The sequence below is a fragment of the Homarus americanus genome, unplaced genomic scaffold (genome assembly GCF_018991925.1).
Source record: "Homarus americanus isolate GMGI-L3 unplaced genomic scaffold, GMGI_Hamer_2.0 scaffold32583, whole genome shotgun sequence".
NCBI lineage: Eukaryota > Metazoa > Arthropoda > Malacostraca > Decapoda > Nephropidae > Homarus > Homarus americanus.
This window is the reverse complement of record NW_024713129.1, coordinates 1,618,073-1,636,051: the sequence shown is the minus strand read 5'-3', so window position 1 is coordinate 1,636,051 and position 17,979 is coordinate 1,618,073. Positions and strand designations below refer to the sequence as shown.

Below are 17,979 nucleotides of genomic sequence, written 5' to 3'. Positions count from 1 at the left end.
TTCTATAGATAGTGTACTGGAGTGTTCTATAGATAGTGTACTGGAGTGTTGTATAGGTTGTGTAATGATGGAGTACAGGAGTGTTTTGTATATAGTATAGTGGAGTGTTCTATAGATAGTATGTACTCTAATATATAGTGTACTAGAGTGTTCTGTAGATAGTGTACTAGAGTGTTCTATAGATAGTATACTGGAGTGTTCTAAGGTAGAGTGCAAGAGTATTCTATAGATAGTGTACTGGATTGTTCTATAGATAGTGTACTGGAGTGTTCTATGAATAGAGTACATGAGTCTTCTATAGATAGTGTAGTGGAGTGTTCTATAGATAGTGTCCTGGTGTGTTTTATGGATAGTTTACTGGAGTGTTCATAGATTGTGTACTGGAGAGTTCTAAGGCTAGTGTACTGGAGTGTTCTGTGGATACTCTACAAGAGTGTTCTGTAGATAGTGTACTGGAGAGTTATATTGATAGTGTACTGGAGTCTTCTATAAATAGTGTACTGCGATATTAATCCTTAGATAGTGCACTGAAGTGATCTATAGATAGTATACTGGAATTTTCAATAGATAGTGTATTAGAGTGTTCGATATATAGTGTAGTGCTGTGTTCTATAGACAGTGTACTGGAGTGTTCTATAGATAGTGTATTGAAGGCGTAGTCTATAGATAGTGTACTGGAGTGTTGTATAGGCAGAGTACTGAAGTGTTCTATAGATAGTGTACTGGAATGTTCTATAGATTGTGCACTGGAATTTTCAAAGATAGGTACTGGAGTGTTCTATAGATAGTGTACTAGAGTGTTATATGGATAGTGTACTGGAGCGTTCCATAGATAATGTACTGGAATGCTGTATAGCAGGGGTGACCAACCTGTCGATCGCGATCGACTGGTCGATCGGAAGCTCTTCTCTACTCGATCGCATGGCAAAGTTAAACTTAATGATCCATCCTTCTTAAGCTGCCATACAAAAATCCTCTTCAAATTTTACTCATAATCATTGGGATATTATATTTGTTTAGATTTTTTTTTCTGGGAATAGATTATCATCATGGACACATCAGAGCGATACATACAAAAAAACTTCGACTGTGCCATGCTGTGTGCGGCGGAACCTGATAGGAAGTGTTCAAGTTCATACTGGCCGGTGCTGGCTGGTTCCTGGTGAGGAAACTGATCAGCAAGTTGTCATCAGTTGTAGGCTAAAACTATGCAGGTATTTGCTTTTATAAGTTTACAAATACACGTTAAACCTTGTATTAATGAATTTGGTAATGAAAAAGTCGACTCGATATTGAGGAGACTTGTCAAAATTAAAGAGAGAGAGAATCATATTTGGCATCCTTGCCAGCGAGCCTACACACTTGTTATCAACAATGCAGTGATTTTCAGTCATCTGCAATACTTGGAAGTGTGAGGTGCTGCCTCTTGTTAAGGAAAATTCTTGGGTGATTACAAGAATTACTGACTTTTTAGTTTAGCGATAGTTCTCGCCGCAACCCTAGAGTAGACAGAAGTGCCCACACTAGCCGATGACAATTGCTTATATAAAAATAAAAAGAAGTTATGAACGTTACTCTGTTACGTTAGTAATTCTCATATTCATGTAGAAAAAGTCATGGAAAAAAGTAATTCTCGTATTGACGTACGACTTAATCTTTTACAAATATAGGCTATTGGCCATCAACTGAACCAAAAATGAGTTCTGGACCAAGTACTAAAAATACCCAAATTTACCATTTTCACAATGAATGGGAAGAAGAGTATTTTTTTTACCATGAATAATTTGAAGTGTCTGTGCTTGATCTGCCATGCGTCTCCAGCTCTAGCTAAGAAAGAAAATCCTGAAAGGCATTTCAAAAGTTTTCACAAGAAGTATGATAATGATTTCCCACCCAAAAGTGAGCTACGAAAGAGGAAAGTTCATGAACTGAAACCACAGCTTACTGCACAACAAACTCTTTTTACAGACGCGAGCTCAAAATCAAGGGTAGCAACCATTGCATCATTCAGGGTGAGTCGAGTACTTACAAAGCATAAAAAAAACACATTTCAAGACAGAGAAATATTCAAAGAGGCCTTTTTAGAAGAAGCATATTCGTAGTTGTTTGAAAATTTCAAAAATAAGTCTGAAATACTGTCTTCTATTAAGGATGTTCAGTTATGAAGAAACACTGTCTTGAGGCGCTGTGAATTCATGGCTGAGGATTTGGGTGAACAACTGAATAAAGACATACATGAGTGTGTGTTCTTTTCATTACAATTTGATGAGTTTACTGATGTGGTCAATACATCACAATTATGTATTTTCATTAGACTGGTATTTAAAGACATGAGTACCAAAGAGGAACTGCCGAAAATTCTACCAATAAAAGGAAAAACTCGGGGCGAAGACTTATTTCAGACTTTTAGTGATTTTGTTAATAGTACACAGTTGCCAGTTGCTCGTATCTAAAAATACTGATGGGGCACCTGCAATGGTTGGCCGAATCAGTGGGTTCATTGCCCTGTGCAGGAGTGATGATAGGTTTCCTCACTTATTTTTTGGCCTCAAAACATTGGCCTTTTGATCACAACGAAGTGTGGCTGTTAGATTTAGCTTTTTTAGTTGACATGACTGCTATGCTGAATAAACTAAACTTAGATCTGCAAGGAAAAGATAAAACTATAGTTGACATGATTAGTCCTGTGGCTACTTTCAAGCAAGAACTAAAACTAGTGTCTTCGCAGCTGCATCAACATCAACTACGAAACTTCAGAAATATGATGTCTGAACTAGAAAACCAAGGAAAAGACTGTGACCAGTTTGACAGTGCTCGATATATTGAACAGGTACAAAACCTTGCCTCATATTTTGACAGACGGTTTCAAAATATAGCAACCTGTTGCAAAATATATGTGTTTTCCATTTGGTAAAATCACAAATGTTGAAGATATTGCATCTAGAATAGCATCAGTATTTAACATGGACATATCTGAAGTCGAAAATGAGTTTCTGAAGCTTAAAAATGATACTCAGATCAAATCCAGGGCAACAGGAGGAAGTTTCTGGAACCTTCTCAGTGAAGAAAAATATCCCAATTTCAAAAAATGTGCCATGTACCTCACAGCATTTTTTGGATCAACCTACCTCTGTGAATCAACATTTTCACACATGAAACACATCAAACCCAAATACCGATCAACAATGTCAGATGAACACCTGGATGCTTGCTTGAGGTTAGCAGTCACCGCCTACAGTCCTAATTACACAAAGCTGGCAGACAACATGCAGTGCAAACCATCTCATTAGTAAAGTAAGTGTATATTTTTGTCATGTTAACAATATATCATAACAATTATTGAAAAATATTATTTGTTTACTCTCTCTCTCTCTCTCTCTCTCTCTCTCTCTCTCTCTCTCTCTTTCTCTCTCTCTCTACGAATCTGCGTATTTTATGGCAATGGGTGAATATTAGGCTGGTAGATCGCGCCAGGGTAACTGTGGGAAAAGTAGATCACATCACACAAAAGGTTGGCCACCCCTACTCTATAGATAGTGTACTGGAGTGTTCTATAGATAGTGTATTTGAATGCTCTATAGATAGTGTACTGGAGTTTTCTAGAGATAGTGTATTGGAATGTTCTAAAGGTAGTGTACTGGAGTTTTCTAGAGATAGTGAACTGGAATGCTCTATAGATAGTGGAGAGGAGTGTTTGTAAAACGCCATCATAGGATTACTATCTTAATTTTGATTTTTGCTTAGTATCTCTAGGAATTGGTCACTACTAATTTCATAACTATTAGTTAGAATTACTGATACTGCATAGGAGGTTCGCCGATATTACGTCGCAAACCGCCCTACTGGTATCCAAGGCTCTCTTAATTAAAACCATTTTAATATATCGTGTGAGGGTTAGTCATACCTCGTGACCTGTGCTGCAGGTTCTACTTAGTTCTTAAAATGCCGTGACCCAGTAAAGACTTCTTAACCCAGTAGTCCCCAGCCTGTAGTTCCCGGGCGGCGGAACCATATTATATTGACCACAAGGGTTTATCATAAAATTGTGAATTATTTGGGATTCTATGCATGGGTAAATATGTAATAACTTGACACAATTTTATAGTTTGAGAGAGAGAGAGTAACAGTGTGTTTGTCCCGAGTCTGTTGTGCACAGGACGTATGTATTTACCCCAGACCGGGCCCAGAGAAAGAGCCAGCCTTCTCACTGTGGAAAATACTGTACACACGTCCTGTCCAAGCGTAAATGTAAAAAGTATGTGATTGGTAACAGTTAGACGTCTAAAACTGCAAATAACTGCACAGTATATATAAGATTTTTCTCTTGAATGTAGATCCAAAGTTTTGGCGCCCTCCACTATATTTACAATGATAAATGTGGCCCAGAGCCTACAAAAGATGCTTTAACCTGTCTCTGTACTCAAGGTTCCTAAAGCCTGAGATTAGTCTTGTCATTCTCCTTTGAATTCTTTCTTGGGATTCAATGACCAGAACTGAACTGCGTAATACAAGTGAAGTCTCACAAGCTCAAGATATAGCTTTAGGGTAACCTTGTTAGTCTTGTAACTTAAACTTCTTTGTATGAACACAAGTACTTTGTTAGCCTTGTTTCGAGCAAATACACATTGTTTACTTGGTTTAAGATTCCTACTTATCATTACTCCTAAAGCTTTCTCACAGTCGGATATCTCTATAACAATATTGTTCATCTGATATCTGGTTTCTCTGTTTACATTTCCAAGACTAAGTATATTACATGTGTTCACAATAAATTTCATCTGCCATTTTTCAGACCATGCAATTTTTTTTTTAGATATTCCTATAGTTTTGCGCAATCCCCGTCAAATTTAATTACATGCCCTATTTTAGTGTTATCAGCAGATTTACTTATGTTGCTGTCTACGCCTATATCTATGTCGTTTATGTATATAATAAATAGTAATGGTCCAATTACTGAGCCTTGGGGTACTCCACTAGTGACGTTACCCCAATTGGATTTAGTGCCCTCAATGCTTACTCGCTGTTTCCTGTCCTGTAATCCCACGCACTAAACCATTTTAATGTGTCTCTTCCAAATCTATGAACATCCACTTTTCGTAATAATCTTTCGTGGGGGCCTCTGTCGAAAACTTTGCTAAAGTCGAGGTATGCCACATCGTAATTGTGTCCGCCGTTTACTGAGTCGAAAAAAATTGAAAAGAATGTTAATAGAATAGTCAGACAAGAACGCCCACTTGTAAATCCTTGTTTGGAATCATCGATCAACTAGTGTTTCTCCAGGAGATTTCGAATAGAGTTTGAAATTATTGCTTCCAGCAATTTGCCTACAATTGATGTTAAACTGATTGGACGGTACTTAGAGGATAGTGATCTTTCTCCCTTCTTGAAAATCGGTATCACATTCGCAATCCTCCAGGATTCTGGTACTACACCCGTTTTTATTGACGTAAAAAAAATACTAAGGGCATAATAAGCTCTTCCTTGCATTCCTTTAATACTCTGACAAATATCTCATCGGGACCTGGTGACGTATTAGGCATTAGCTTGTCTATTTGCTTATTAACATAGGCATTAGTCACTACTATCTCGCTTCATCTATTTTTTTCACTATCTCTGTATATATTCGGTGCCTCCGTTATCATGTTTAAATTTTCGGTGGAGAAAACTGTTGAAAAATATCTCTTCAGATTATTGCTCATTTCTCCGTCGTTATCCTTTCGCTCGCCTGTATCTGACTGTATCAGTTGTGTAAGATCAACCGAGTTTACTCCTGGGATTAATTGTCAGTAATGGCTAGTGTTAGTTGTGAGCAGGTCTATGCCCTTCTGAGAGCTGAGTTAGTGAAGGTGAAGGACGAATACTTGATATTAAAGGAAGTGATTGCGAGAACAAAGGAGGAAGACACGAGACAACGAAAGCCCGTGCCTGACGAAGACAAGGGCGAATGGAGGGTTGTGAGGAGAGGAACGACCAAACAGGTGGTGAGAAAAGACACCAAGGAATCGACAACAGCTAAGTGTAATAACTCTTTTAGTCCTTCGATAGATGAATTGGATAGAGCTTTTTGTGCTAAAAATAAAAATAGGATGTGAGTGTGTTTGCCAGTAGCTGAGGTGGGGGATATAGTAGACAGGATTGGAGAATATCTTGTCTGATAATGGGAACACATCCATTATCTGTCTAGGTGAAGGAGATACTGAGATTGGCTGGTGTAGGAGTGAGGAGCTCCTTGATAAGTTCAAGACAGCTATCAAACGTATTATTGTGAAGGGAGGGTGTCATATCCCCAGCTGCCTAAGGACTCGTTGGCTTGTTCAAGCAGCAATTACTGACGTCAATCAACGTTACAGTGCATCATAACGGGACTGGCCAATGAGACAGGATTTCGAGGTGGTGAGACCGAGAGCATAAACATAAGAACATAAGAATGGAGGAAACTGAAGCGGGCCTAATGGCCCATACTGAGCAGTCCCATTTACACCCAAACCCTATTGCGCATATAAGCATCCAACCTATGTTTGAAGCTCTCCAGCGTATTCTAGTTAATGATGATATTTGGTAACTTGTTCCATTCATCCACTACGCTGTTTCCAAACCAGTGTTTACCAATTTCACGCCTAAATCTAAATTTGTCTAATTTAAAACCACTGTTACGAGTTCGCTCCAGGTTGGATAGTTTGAGTACCTTTGTAATGTCCCCTTCGTTTAGCCCTGACTTCCATTTATACACCTCTATCATGTCGCCCCTCGCTCTACGTCTTCCGAGGGAGTGCAAATTAAGATGCTTTAACCTGTCTCTGAAATCAAGGTTCCCAATGCCCGGGATTAGTCTCGTCATTCTCCTCTGAATTATTTCCAGGGATTCTATATCCATTCTGTAATACAGTGACCAGAACTGCACTGCTTAATCCAGGTGAGGTCTCACAAGCCCAAGATATAATCTTAAGATGACCTCGCTAGTCTTGTAAATAACACTCCTTTGTATGAACCCAAGTACTTTATTAGCCTTGTTACCAGCAAAAACACATTGTTTACTTGGCTTAAGATTGCTAATTATCATTACTCCTAAATATCTATCGCATTCGGATTTCTCAATGGCATCGTTGTTCATCTGGTAACTGGTTTCCCTGTTGACGTCTCCTATACTGAGTACTTTAGATTTGTCCACATTGAATTTCATCTGCCATTTTTTAGACTATTCGAAAAAACTTGTTTAGATCTTCCTGTAGTTTTGCGGAGCCCTCTTCAGATTTAATTACACGTCCTATTTTAGTGTCATCAGCAAATTTACTTATGTTGCTGTCTATGCCGATATCTATATCGTTTATGTATATAATAAATAATAATGGTCCAAGTACTGAGCCTTGGGAAACTCCACTAGTGACGTTGCTCCAATGGGATTTAGTGCAGTTAATGCTCACTCGTTGTTTCCTGTCCTGTAACCACGCCCTAATCCATTTTAGAATATAACCATCAATGCCATGTGCTTCTACCTTTCTTATTAGTCTTTCGTGGGGGACTCTGTCGAAGGCTTTGCTAAAGTCGAGATATACCACATCATAGTTGTGCCCCTCGTCCACCGATTCAAAAAGTGATGAAAAGAATGTTAATAGATTAGTTAGACATGAACGCCCGCTTGTGAAGCCATGCTGGGAATCATTGATCAATTTGTGCTTCTCCAGGTGGTTTCGAATAGAGTTTGAAATGATTGATTCCAGTAATTTGCCTACAATTGATGTTAGACTGATTGGACGGTAGTTAGAGGATAGTGATCTATCCCCCTTCTTGAAAATCGGCATTACATTCGTTATCCTCCAGGGTTCTGGTACTACACCTGTTTTTAAGGACATGTTAAACAACTTTGCTAAGGGCATACTAAGCTCTTCCTTACATTCCTTTAATACTCTGGCAAATATCTCATCGGAACCAGGTGACTTATTAGGCTTTAGTTTGTCTATGCTTACTAACATCGTTACTAGTCACTACTATCTAGCTTAATTTGTTTTCTTAGCTATCTCTGAATAGAGTCGGTGCCTGGTGTATCATGTTAAAATTTTCGGTGGTGAAAACTGTTGAAAAATATTTATTCAGATTATTGCTCATTTCTCCGTCGTTATCAGTTAGCTCGCCGGTATCTGACTGTATTGGCCCAATCTTTTCTCATGTTTTAGTTTGATACATTTGATAGAATCACTTGGGATTTGTCTTCGCCTCCCTTGCTATCCTCAGCTCATTATTCCTCTTTGCTTTCCTTATCTCGGTCTTAACCCTACCGGCTAATACCTTATAATAATCCCGGAGGTAATTTCGCCACGATTTACCCTCCTACCTATAGCCTTCCTTTGACCAATAATGTTCTTTAAATAATTATTTATCCCTTTAGGGTCATTGTTGTTTGATCTGAGTTTTTTGTATGGTATGTTCTGCCTTTGTGCATTAAGTAACTCATTATTTAATTTGTCGTGGAACTCGGCAACCTCAGATCTCGTTATCAGGTCGGTTTCAATAGTCAAGTCCAAGTAGTTCACCCCCAAGCGTGATACCCCCTTCTCTCAACTGCCTCTTCAAACTATCAAAGTTTGCCCTTCTGAAATCTGGGACTTTGTGGAATTTTCCTTACGGCTGCCCTGAAAATCTAACTGGAATCTAATTTCTTTGTGGTCTCTGTTTGCAAGTTCGTTCCCTACCTCGACATGACTAATGAGGTTTTCTCTGTTCGACAGAACTAAATCGAGTATATTATTACCCCGGGTGGGTTTGGTTATATGTTGACTTAGGAAACGGTCCTGGATTGCTTCAAGAAAATTCTCTGATTCTGAGTTACCCGTAAGATCAATCCAATCTATTTGGCCGAAGTTAAAGTCGCCTACTATACAGACTTTGTCGTGTATGGAAGTCCTGCGCATTTCATCCCAAATATGTCGCTCATTAACTCTATCAAGATTGGGAGGTCTATATATTACTCCTGTGATTAATTTTTCCCTACCATCGATTAATTCTATCCAAATTGTTTCTGTATTTCGCTCAGTTTCTATTTCCTTATTTATTTCACACTTCAGATTATCCCTGACATAGATTGTTACTCCCCCTCCTTTCCCATTCTGCCTATCGGTATGGAATAATTTGTAACCTGCAATTTGGTATTCGACAGGTAACTCACGTGAGTCTAGGTTGATCCATGTTTCAGTGAATGCTATTATCGATTTTTTCGGTACATACCAAGGCCCTAATATCATCCATTTTGTTTCTCATACTTCTACTGTTCGCGTAGTAGACATTTAATTTAGCCGTGCTCTGAATCCTCCCTTTGCCGCGTTTAGGTTTTAACTCGCTGTCTAATTTAGTTTTGTCGTCATTCATAACACTATTTCCCTGTAACCTTTCACTTTGTTTACCCGCTTCCACTGCAGTCTCCTCCACCCCCGTGCTCACATGTTCCCCTAGCAGTTTAAAGACTTCGACATCTTTTGGACTGTCCTTTCGAGAGTCCCAGCCAGGGTAACCACTCCATCCCTAGACAGATGCACCCCATCCCTAGCATAAAGGTCAGTTCTGCCGTAGAAGTTGTCCCAGTTGTCAATGACTGGGACTGATATTGACTTGCAATATCTGTCAAGACGGCCGTTGACACCAACTGAACTTGACAACCATTCATTGCCAACTCTCCTTCTAGGCAGGACACCACATATGATAGGGATCCCTCCCCTAGACCTAACAAGTTCTATAGCTGTCTTAAACTTATCAAGAAGCTCGTCACTCCTACACCCGCCAATATCATTGCCTCTGGCACTGAGACAGATAATGGGTTTGTTCCCATTACCAGACAAGATATTGTCCATCCTGTCAACTATATCCCCCACCCAGCTCCTGACAAACACACTCACATCCTATTTTTATTTTTAGCACAAAAAGCTCAATCCAATTCGTCTATCAAAAGACTAAAAGAGTTATTACACTTAGCTGTTGTGGATTACTTGATGTATTTTCTCACCACCTGTTTGGTCGTTCCTCTCCTCACAACACTCCATTCGCCCTTGTCTTCGTCAGGCACGGGCTTTCGTTGTCTCGTGTGTTCCTCTTTTGTTCTCGCAATCACTTCCTTTAATATCAAGTTTTCGTCCTTCACCTTCACTAACTCAGCCCTCAGAAAGGCATAGACCTGCTAACAACAAACACTAGCCATTACGGAAAATTAATCCCCAGGACTAAAATCGCCCGTGACCTTGCACAACTGATACAAGCAGATACAGGCGAGCCAATGGATAACGACGGAGAAATGAGCAATAATCTGAAGAGATATTTTTCAACAGTTTTCACCACTGAAAATTTAAACATGATAACGAAGGCACCGAATATAAACAGAGATAGTGAAAAAATAGATGAAGAGAGATAGTAGTGACTAATGACTTTGTTAATGACCAAATAGACAAGCTCATACCCAATAAGTCACTAGGTCCAGATGAGATATTCGTCAAAGTATTAAAGGAATGCAAGGAAGAGCGTAGTATGCCAGAGGATAGGGAATGTGATGCCGATTTTAAAGAAGGGAGATAGATGGCTATCCTCTAACTACCATCCATTGAGTTGAACATTAATTGAAGGCAAATTGTTGGAAGCAATAATTTCAAACTAAATTCGAAATCACCTGGAGAATCCCAAGTTGATCAATCATTCTCAACATGGCGTCACTAGTGAGCGTTCATGTCTGACTAATCCATTAACAATCTTCTCAGCTTTTTTTGAATAAGTAGACAACGGGCACGATTATGATGTGGTGAACCTCGACTTTAGCAAAGCATTCGACAGAGTCCCCTACAAAAGACTAACACGAAAAGTGGAGGCTTATGGAATTGGAGGAGATATTGCAAAATGGATTAAGGAGTGGCTACAGGACAGGAAACAGCGAGTAAGCATTAACTGCACTAAATCCGATTTGGGTAACGTCACTTGTGGAGTACCCCAAGGCTCAGTGCTTGGACCATTATTTTTTATTATATTAAAAAACGATAAATATATATATATATATATATATATATATATATATATATATATATATATATATATATATATATATATATATATATATATATATATATATATATATACTAGCAGAATCGCCGTCCTCCGGGAGGCTCATCCGCTACGCCACTGTAGGACGCCGCCCTCCGGGAGGCTCCACATTGTCTCACTGTTCAGTCCCCAAAACTTCTTCTTCCATCAATAGTTCATTAACAGTGTATGTAAGTTCCACCATGTTTTTCACTGCAACGGTAGAGCAAAGTATATTTTTTTAGCATTAAACTGTTATTATTTTATTGTCTAATCATCATTATATATAACACCACCCATCATCACTACATATAACATCATCCATCATCACTACATATAACACCATCCATCATCACTACAGATCGATAAATTAGTTTCCGAGATTCTCGTGCGGACACACACACAAACACACAAACAAACACACAGACATACTTCTTTGTTTTATATATATAGATATAAGCGTAGGTAACAACATACGTAAATTTGCTGATGACTCTAAAATAGGGCATGTAATTAAAATCTGAAGAGGACTTTGCAAATTTCAGGAAGATCGAAAAAAAAAATCGAATGGTCTGAAAAATGGCAGATGAAATTAAATGTGGACAAATGTAAAGTATTTAGTCTTGGAGCTAAAACAGATATCAGATGAACAACGTTGTTATTGAGATATCCGACTGTGAGAAAGATTTAGGAGTAATGATAAGTAGGTATCTTAAACCAAGTGAATAATGTGTATTTGCACGAAAAAAGGCTAACAAAGTACTTGCGTTCATACAAAGGAGTGTTAGTTAAAAGACTAGCGAAGTTATCCTAAAACTAATTCTTGTGCTTGTGAGACCTCACTTGGATTACGCAGTTTAGTTCTGGGCACCTTACTACAGAATGGGTATAGAATTACTAGAAAGAATTCATAGAAGAATGACAAGACTAATCCCGGGCATGAGGAGCCTTGAGTAAAGAGACAGGTTAAAGCATCTTAAGTTGCACTCCCTTGAGAGACGTAGAGTGAGGGGCGATATGATCGAGGTGTATTTTTGGAAGTCAGGGCTAAGCAAACGTGATATAACAAAGGTACATAAACTATCCTACTCGTAGCAATGGTTTTAAATTAGACCAGTTTAGATTTAGGTGCGAGATAGGTAAATATTGGTTTGGAAATAGAGTCGTGGATGAGTGGAACAAGTTACCAAACATCATCATTAACTCGAATATGCTGGATAGCTTCAAACATAGGTTAAATGGATATATGAGCGATAGGGGTTGGGTGTAACGGGGCTGCCCAGTATGGGCCAATAGGACCGCTGCAATTTCCTCCATTCTTATATTCTTATATTTTTATTGGTGTTAGCGAGTTCGTTCCTACCTCCACATACTAATGAGGTTTTCTCTGTTTGACAGAACTAAATTGAGTATATTATTATCGTCGGTGGGTTTGGCTATGTTGACTTAAGAAACAGTCCTGAACTGTTTCACGAAAATCCTCTGATTCTGAGATACCCTTACGGGTAACTCAAAATTAGAGGATCCAATCTATTTGACTAAAGTTAAAGTCGCCTACTATACAGTACAGAGTTTGCTATGTCTGGATGCTCTGCGCATTTCATCCAAAATAAGTCGCTTATTAACTGTTTTAAGTTAGATAGTGTACTGGAGTGTTATATAGATAGTGTAGTGGAGGAGTTTTACAGAGTCATTGTATCGGGGGAGTGCTCTTGAATCAGTATACTGGAGGAATGACTCACCAGGATTCCGTTGAAGAAGCTGCCGCCACCACTTGCAGGTCCCGGGGGCCCTGGTTCACCTTTCTGCCCGACACCTGGAGGTCCTGGGGGCCCTGGCCGTCCTGGTGTGCCCTGGGTACAGCCGTGGACAAAGTTTATTCAGATGACGGAAATTGTTGAATGTTCCATAATAACTCTCTCTATAATGTCATAGACTAACACTTGTTACGGTACTCAAAAGCTGCAAGTAATGTCACAATTAATTATACTGAGTCATACTACTTTTATTATTTATACAGCGTTATAATAACTGGACATAGGTATAATACCGTGATATAGTAAATTAATGGATGCCCCTCAAAAACGAGGATGGCCGGTCCTAGGGCCACCTAGTCATGAATTTGTTTAAGGTGTAGAAGCTGTCGACAACACAATAACCACACCCTGAGTCAGCGAGCTGTATGACCTGGGGTCAAGGAACAGTCCGAGAAAACCGGACAACTCGCTAACAATTACCCAAGAACACGATCAGCAAATTGATTAACCACCAGGTACCCAATTGCTGCTGGGTAGACAGAGGCATATGGCATAAAGAAACTTGCCCATAGTTTCACTTTGCCCGGGGATCGAACCCGGGTCTATTCGCTTGCGAGGTGAGCATACTGACCATTAAACCACAGGTGGCCAATACCCCAATAGTTTATTAAGCATAGCATCACATAATAAAGCTGGAGGAATTATAATTCCAGTGCAATAAGCCGAAGCCTTTTTATGAAGAAATGGGTTGCAATGCAAGCTGGCGCTTTTACTTTGTAACACCTGTGTGTGCTATGCTAGGTGTGCTCTGCTGGGTGTCACAAGATAAGATAATAGTAATGATATTAACAATAGTATTATTATTATATAAAAGAATGATAGTGTAATTGTCAATTATATATATATATATATATATATATATATATATATATATATATATATATATATATATATATATATATATATAATGTAACCTACAGTGATTTACTTGTATATATATATATATATATATATATATATATATATATATATATATATATATATATATATATATATATATATATATATATATATATATATATATATATATATATATATATATATATATATATATATACACAGTATGGTGATTCAGCAAAGAGTACTTTAAATTGGAGGATGGAATCCTTGGATAATTCTAAACCACAATGTCTCTATGGTGAAATGTCAGATTCTGCATATGCCCACGTGTTCGTGACAGGTGCGAGCAAATTAAACATTCTATAACAAGTCAAACAATCAATGGTACGACGTGTACAGGCCTGCATTGAGGCAGAAGGGGGCAACTTTGAACATTTCCTTTAGGCTGTAACAAAGAGGGGTCACACTGTAGAGATCTGTGAATAAATGACTACAAAAACCTTTGGAGGTTTCACTTTAAATTCACTCTCATTAATACAACATCTTAAATGTATTGTAACATGGAAACTATGCAGAATCTGACATTTTACCTTTAAGACATTGTGGTTTAGAATTTACCAAGGTTTCATCCGCCAATTTAATGTACTTTTTGCTGAATCACCCAGTATATATGTGTGTGTACTGTATATATCAACCATTGTTACCTGGAAACACTGATTCTAGACAAATATCAACAGCCAATCAATTTGTTATTATCAAAACAATTAAAAAATTCATACTAGTAATCTCTATTAAATACACTAAAAAGCACTACTAAACTATTGGTAAAATTCTATGGAATGAAGTTGTGATAGTCAGATACTCACGATGTATGTGTCATTCTGCACCAGCCAGCCAGGGGGTGATGATGGTGATTAGTACACTGTATGAAGGCCTGACTTAAGCTCCTACTTTTATATTCACCACTAACAGATCAGCCAAATGTTATAAAAATTACAAGGCCTACTCATGTGGCAGTTTCATGAAATCGTTAATTCAGAATGTAATTACTTCATCCAAGTATGGGTAAGTTATAATTTTATGAGAAAGCTGAATGCATGTTGTTATTGTATGTATTGTACAGTATCTCAAAAAGTATCTGCCAGGATGGGTTCGATTACTTTTGAAATGCTACATGCAACTCGTGATGTCCCGGGAGGGATGGTATGAGTGGCTCTGTGGTAACCGAACATGATATTACTTACGCTGAAATATATACACATTGCATTACTTATGTTAAACTATAATGCTAAACTATATACCAAAGCAAATGCATGTCCCGATATCTATCATCCATGGTCTCATAATGTTTCACACAAAGTGTGGACAGATACTTTTTTGAGATACTGTACCTTAAGATTAATATCTGGAATGTTTACAGATCTTTCAGAGATGCATCATGCTAAAGTGTGGTTGTGAATGTGGTGGAAGAGGCGACACTTACCGGCCATCCCGGTAGGCCCAGGTCACCTAGGGACCCGGGAGGCCCAGGTTTGCCGCGACGACCTCGTTTACCTCGCTTGCCCCGCTCACCCCTGGCACCCTGCAACATGGTTGTGACAGTCAGTCACGACACCCTCGGAGGCTGCTTCACACCGGGGAATCCTGGGTGTTAGAGCAGAATCAAACACATCCAGAGGATCTTCTTGATGTCACTGTTAAGTCATGAACAACAGAGGCAAGTTTGGGCTACTCCTGCTGGGTTCTGAGATCCTAGTCGGTATTTGAATGATATTTATAAAATTCGAAGACACTGCTATGTCTCTAAGGATTCGGCAAATATCGTTACAAATCTCGCATGATTCGGCCAATACAGAAACAGGACTGGCAAGACTCGGTCGACATCGAGACAAGCCTTGTGTAATTCAATCACGCTAAGATAGCCTTTTGTTCAGATTTAGCCACAAATGACACAAATTATCGGTCAAGAAATTACAAATTCTGGAAAACCCAGCGGTCCTCTGGAACGGGGATCGGCCCTACACAGTCATAATAACAGTACAAATGGGGTGAGTTTAAGACAAACACAGAGAGTTTCCAAACTGGGGCATGTCACATGTCACAAGTCCACAACAATATTAGTACTTCAATACCTCACCATGGGTTACAAATTCCAGAGCCCTGGTAACTCCCTGTGTTTCGTGAAAGTTCTTGTTGATCTGTTTATTATTTTTCCTCCAATCAGAAACTTGAAGAAAGGAGATTAGTTGAAGAAAAGTGAGGAAGGAGAGGAATGGGCTGAAAAAAGTAGAGAACATTGTACACAGACATCAGACACACACATACCCACTCATTCATAACCTCAACTTGCATAAAAAGTAAACAAAGGAAACATAAAAACATAAGAATGGAGGAAACTAAAGCGGGCCTATTGGCCCATTCTGGGCAGTCCCATTTACACCCAACCCTTATCGCTCATATATTCATCCAACCTATATTTGAAGTTATCCAGCGTATTCGAGTTAGTGATAATGTTTGGTAACTTGTTCCACTCATCCACTGCTCTATTTTCAAACCAGTGTTTACCTATTTCGCGCCTAAATCTAAATATTATCTAATTTAAGACCATTGTTACGAGTTCGCTCCTGGTTGGATAGTTTGAGTACCTTTGTCATATCACGTTTGTTTACTCCTGACTTCCATTTATACACCTAGATCATATCGCCCCTCACTCTACGTCTCTCAAGGGAGTGCAAATTATGATGCTTTAACCTTTCTTTGTACTCAAGATTATTAATGCCCGGGATTAGTCTTGTCATTCTCCTCTGAATTCTTTCTTGGGATTCTATATCCATTTGGAGTACGGTGACCAAAATTGAACTGCTTAATCCAAGTGAGGTCTCACAAGCTCAAGATATAGTTTTAGGATGACCTCGCTAGTCTTGTAACTAACACTCCTTTGTATGAACCCAAGTACTTTGTTAGGCTGAACCCAAGTACTTTGTTAGCCTGAACCCAAGTACTTTGTTATTATTTTCCACGGAACATTACTCGTGGACGGGAATTCCTACGCACCTCACGTATTTCATATCTGGAATACTTTCTAGAGAACATATGTAACCTCACAGGATCTCATAAAATAATTATAACGTTATACTAAATAGGGGTAAGTGCCGAATAGCTATAGCTTCTATGTAATTCTCCTTGGAGACGTCTGACTGGATGCAAACGATCATGCAGACCATCAAAATACATAATTATAAATGAAGAGTTTCATACAAAACCTAACCTAAACAATTTCAAGCATAATTTGGCTATTTATATTGTTAAATGACGTCTTAAATGATAAATTATATCGTATACGAATTAATATCTGCAACTTTACAGTGTATTTTGTTTCTGAAAATTAACTTTCTGTTCATTTCAGCAACAAAAGATTTTGTGATGAAACAGTGAGGCAAAAGACTTAACTCAAAATAATTTTACAGTAAAGCTCAATATGCACTCGAAAAATGTGGAAAATAAAGAATTAAATATAAATTGTAGTGTCTTTAGTATTACCTATATATCACTAACATTCAAGGCAGAGTCGCTGATATCAACAAAGTCGGTTTAAGCCTCTGCTTATATCACTCAGGTTTCACTTGTACACTCGGAAACCATAACCTCTAGCCCACCTGGGTCGGTACTGGAAGTTAGAACAGTGTCCCTTCTGGACGGGGGCCCACTCAAACTCTCACGAGGCAACACACCCACGAACACACACAGTCATAGTACGGCTGTATAGATGGCATTATGTATAAATATTGTATATGGCATTTTATACTCTGCATTATCTTCATTATATATGAACACGAAGAAAAAATACCATAGGTTGTAGTTACGAAAGTATGAATGGAAATAAACACTTCCAAACCACCCAGTGAATCCACACAACGTTTACAGCGCTTGTGGCCAGACCACTATGATTCCACCACACCCCATCTATATCTTTTATTTCCCATCATTCGCGTAACTATATGAAAAAACGTGTTTAATTTAACTACATATTTCAAAAACCTTAAATTACATGTGGATCAGTCACTCCTCATTTGACACACTTATAGTGTAATACTTTGACCATCCCACCTGGGCACATGGAGGACCACGGTAACTCTCACGGGGCAGCATCCTTGCATTTGTTGAGAAGAGTTAAATATGTTATAATATATATATATATATATATATATATATATATATATATATATATATATATATATATATATATATATATATATATATATATATATATATA

General features: G+C 38.4%; 1 protein-coding gene across 7 annotated transcripts in view; it reads right to left on the bottom strand.

Moving 5' to 3' along the window:
- LOC121866116 (collagen alpha-1(I) chain-like) overlaps nt 1-17,979 on the bottom strand; it is a gene marked incomplete at its 5' end in the record, with an annotated part of 111,075 nt that overhangs the window by 49,670 nt on the left and 43,426 nt on the right. For 5 of the 7 annotated variants that reach the window (XM_042365713.1, XM_042365732.1, XM_042365719.1 and 2 more), the window contains 3 exon segments: nt 12,792-12,902; nt 14,573-14,587; nt 15,190-15,288. In XM_042365713.1, the coding sequence (XP_042221647.1) occupies nt 12,792-12,902; nt 14,573-14,587; nt 15,190-15,288 (225 nt within the window). 7 annotated transcript variants of the gene reach the window in all.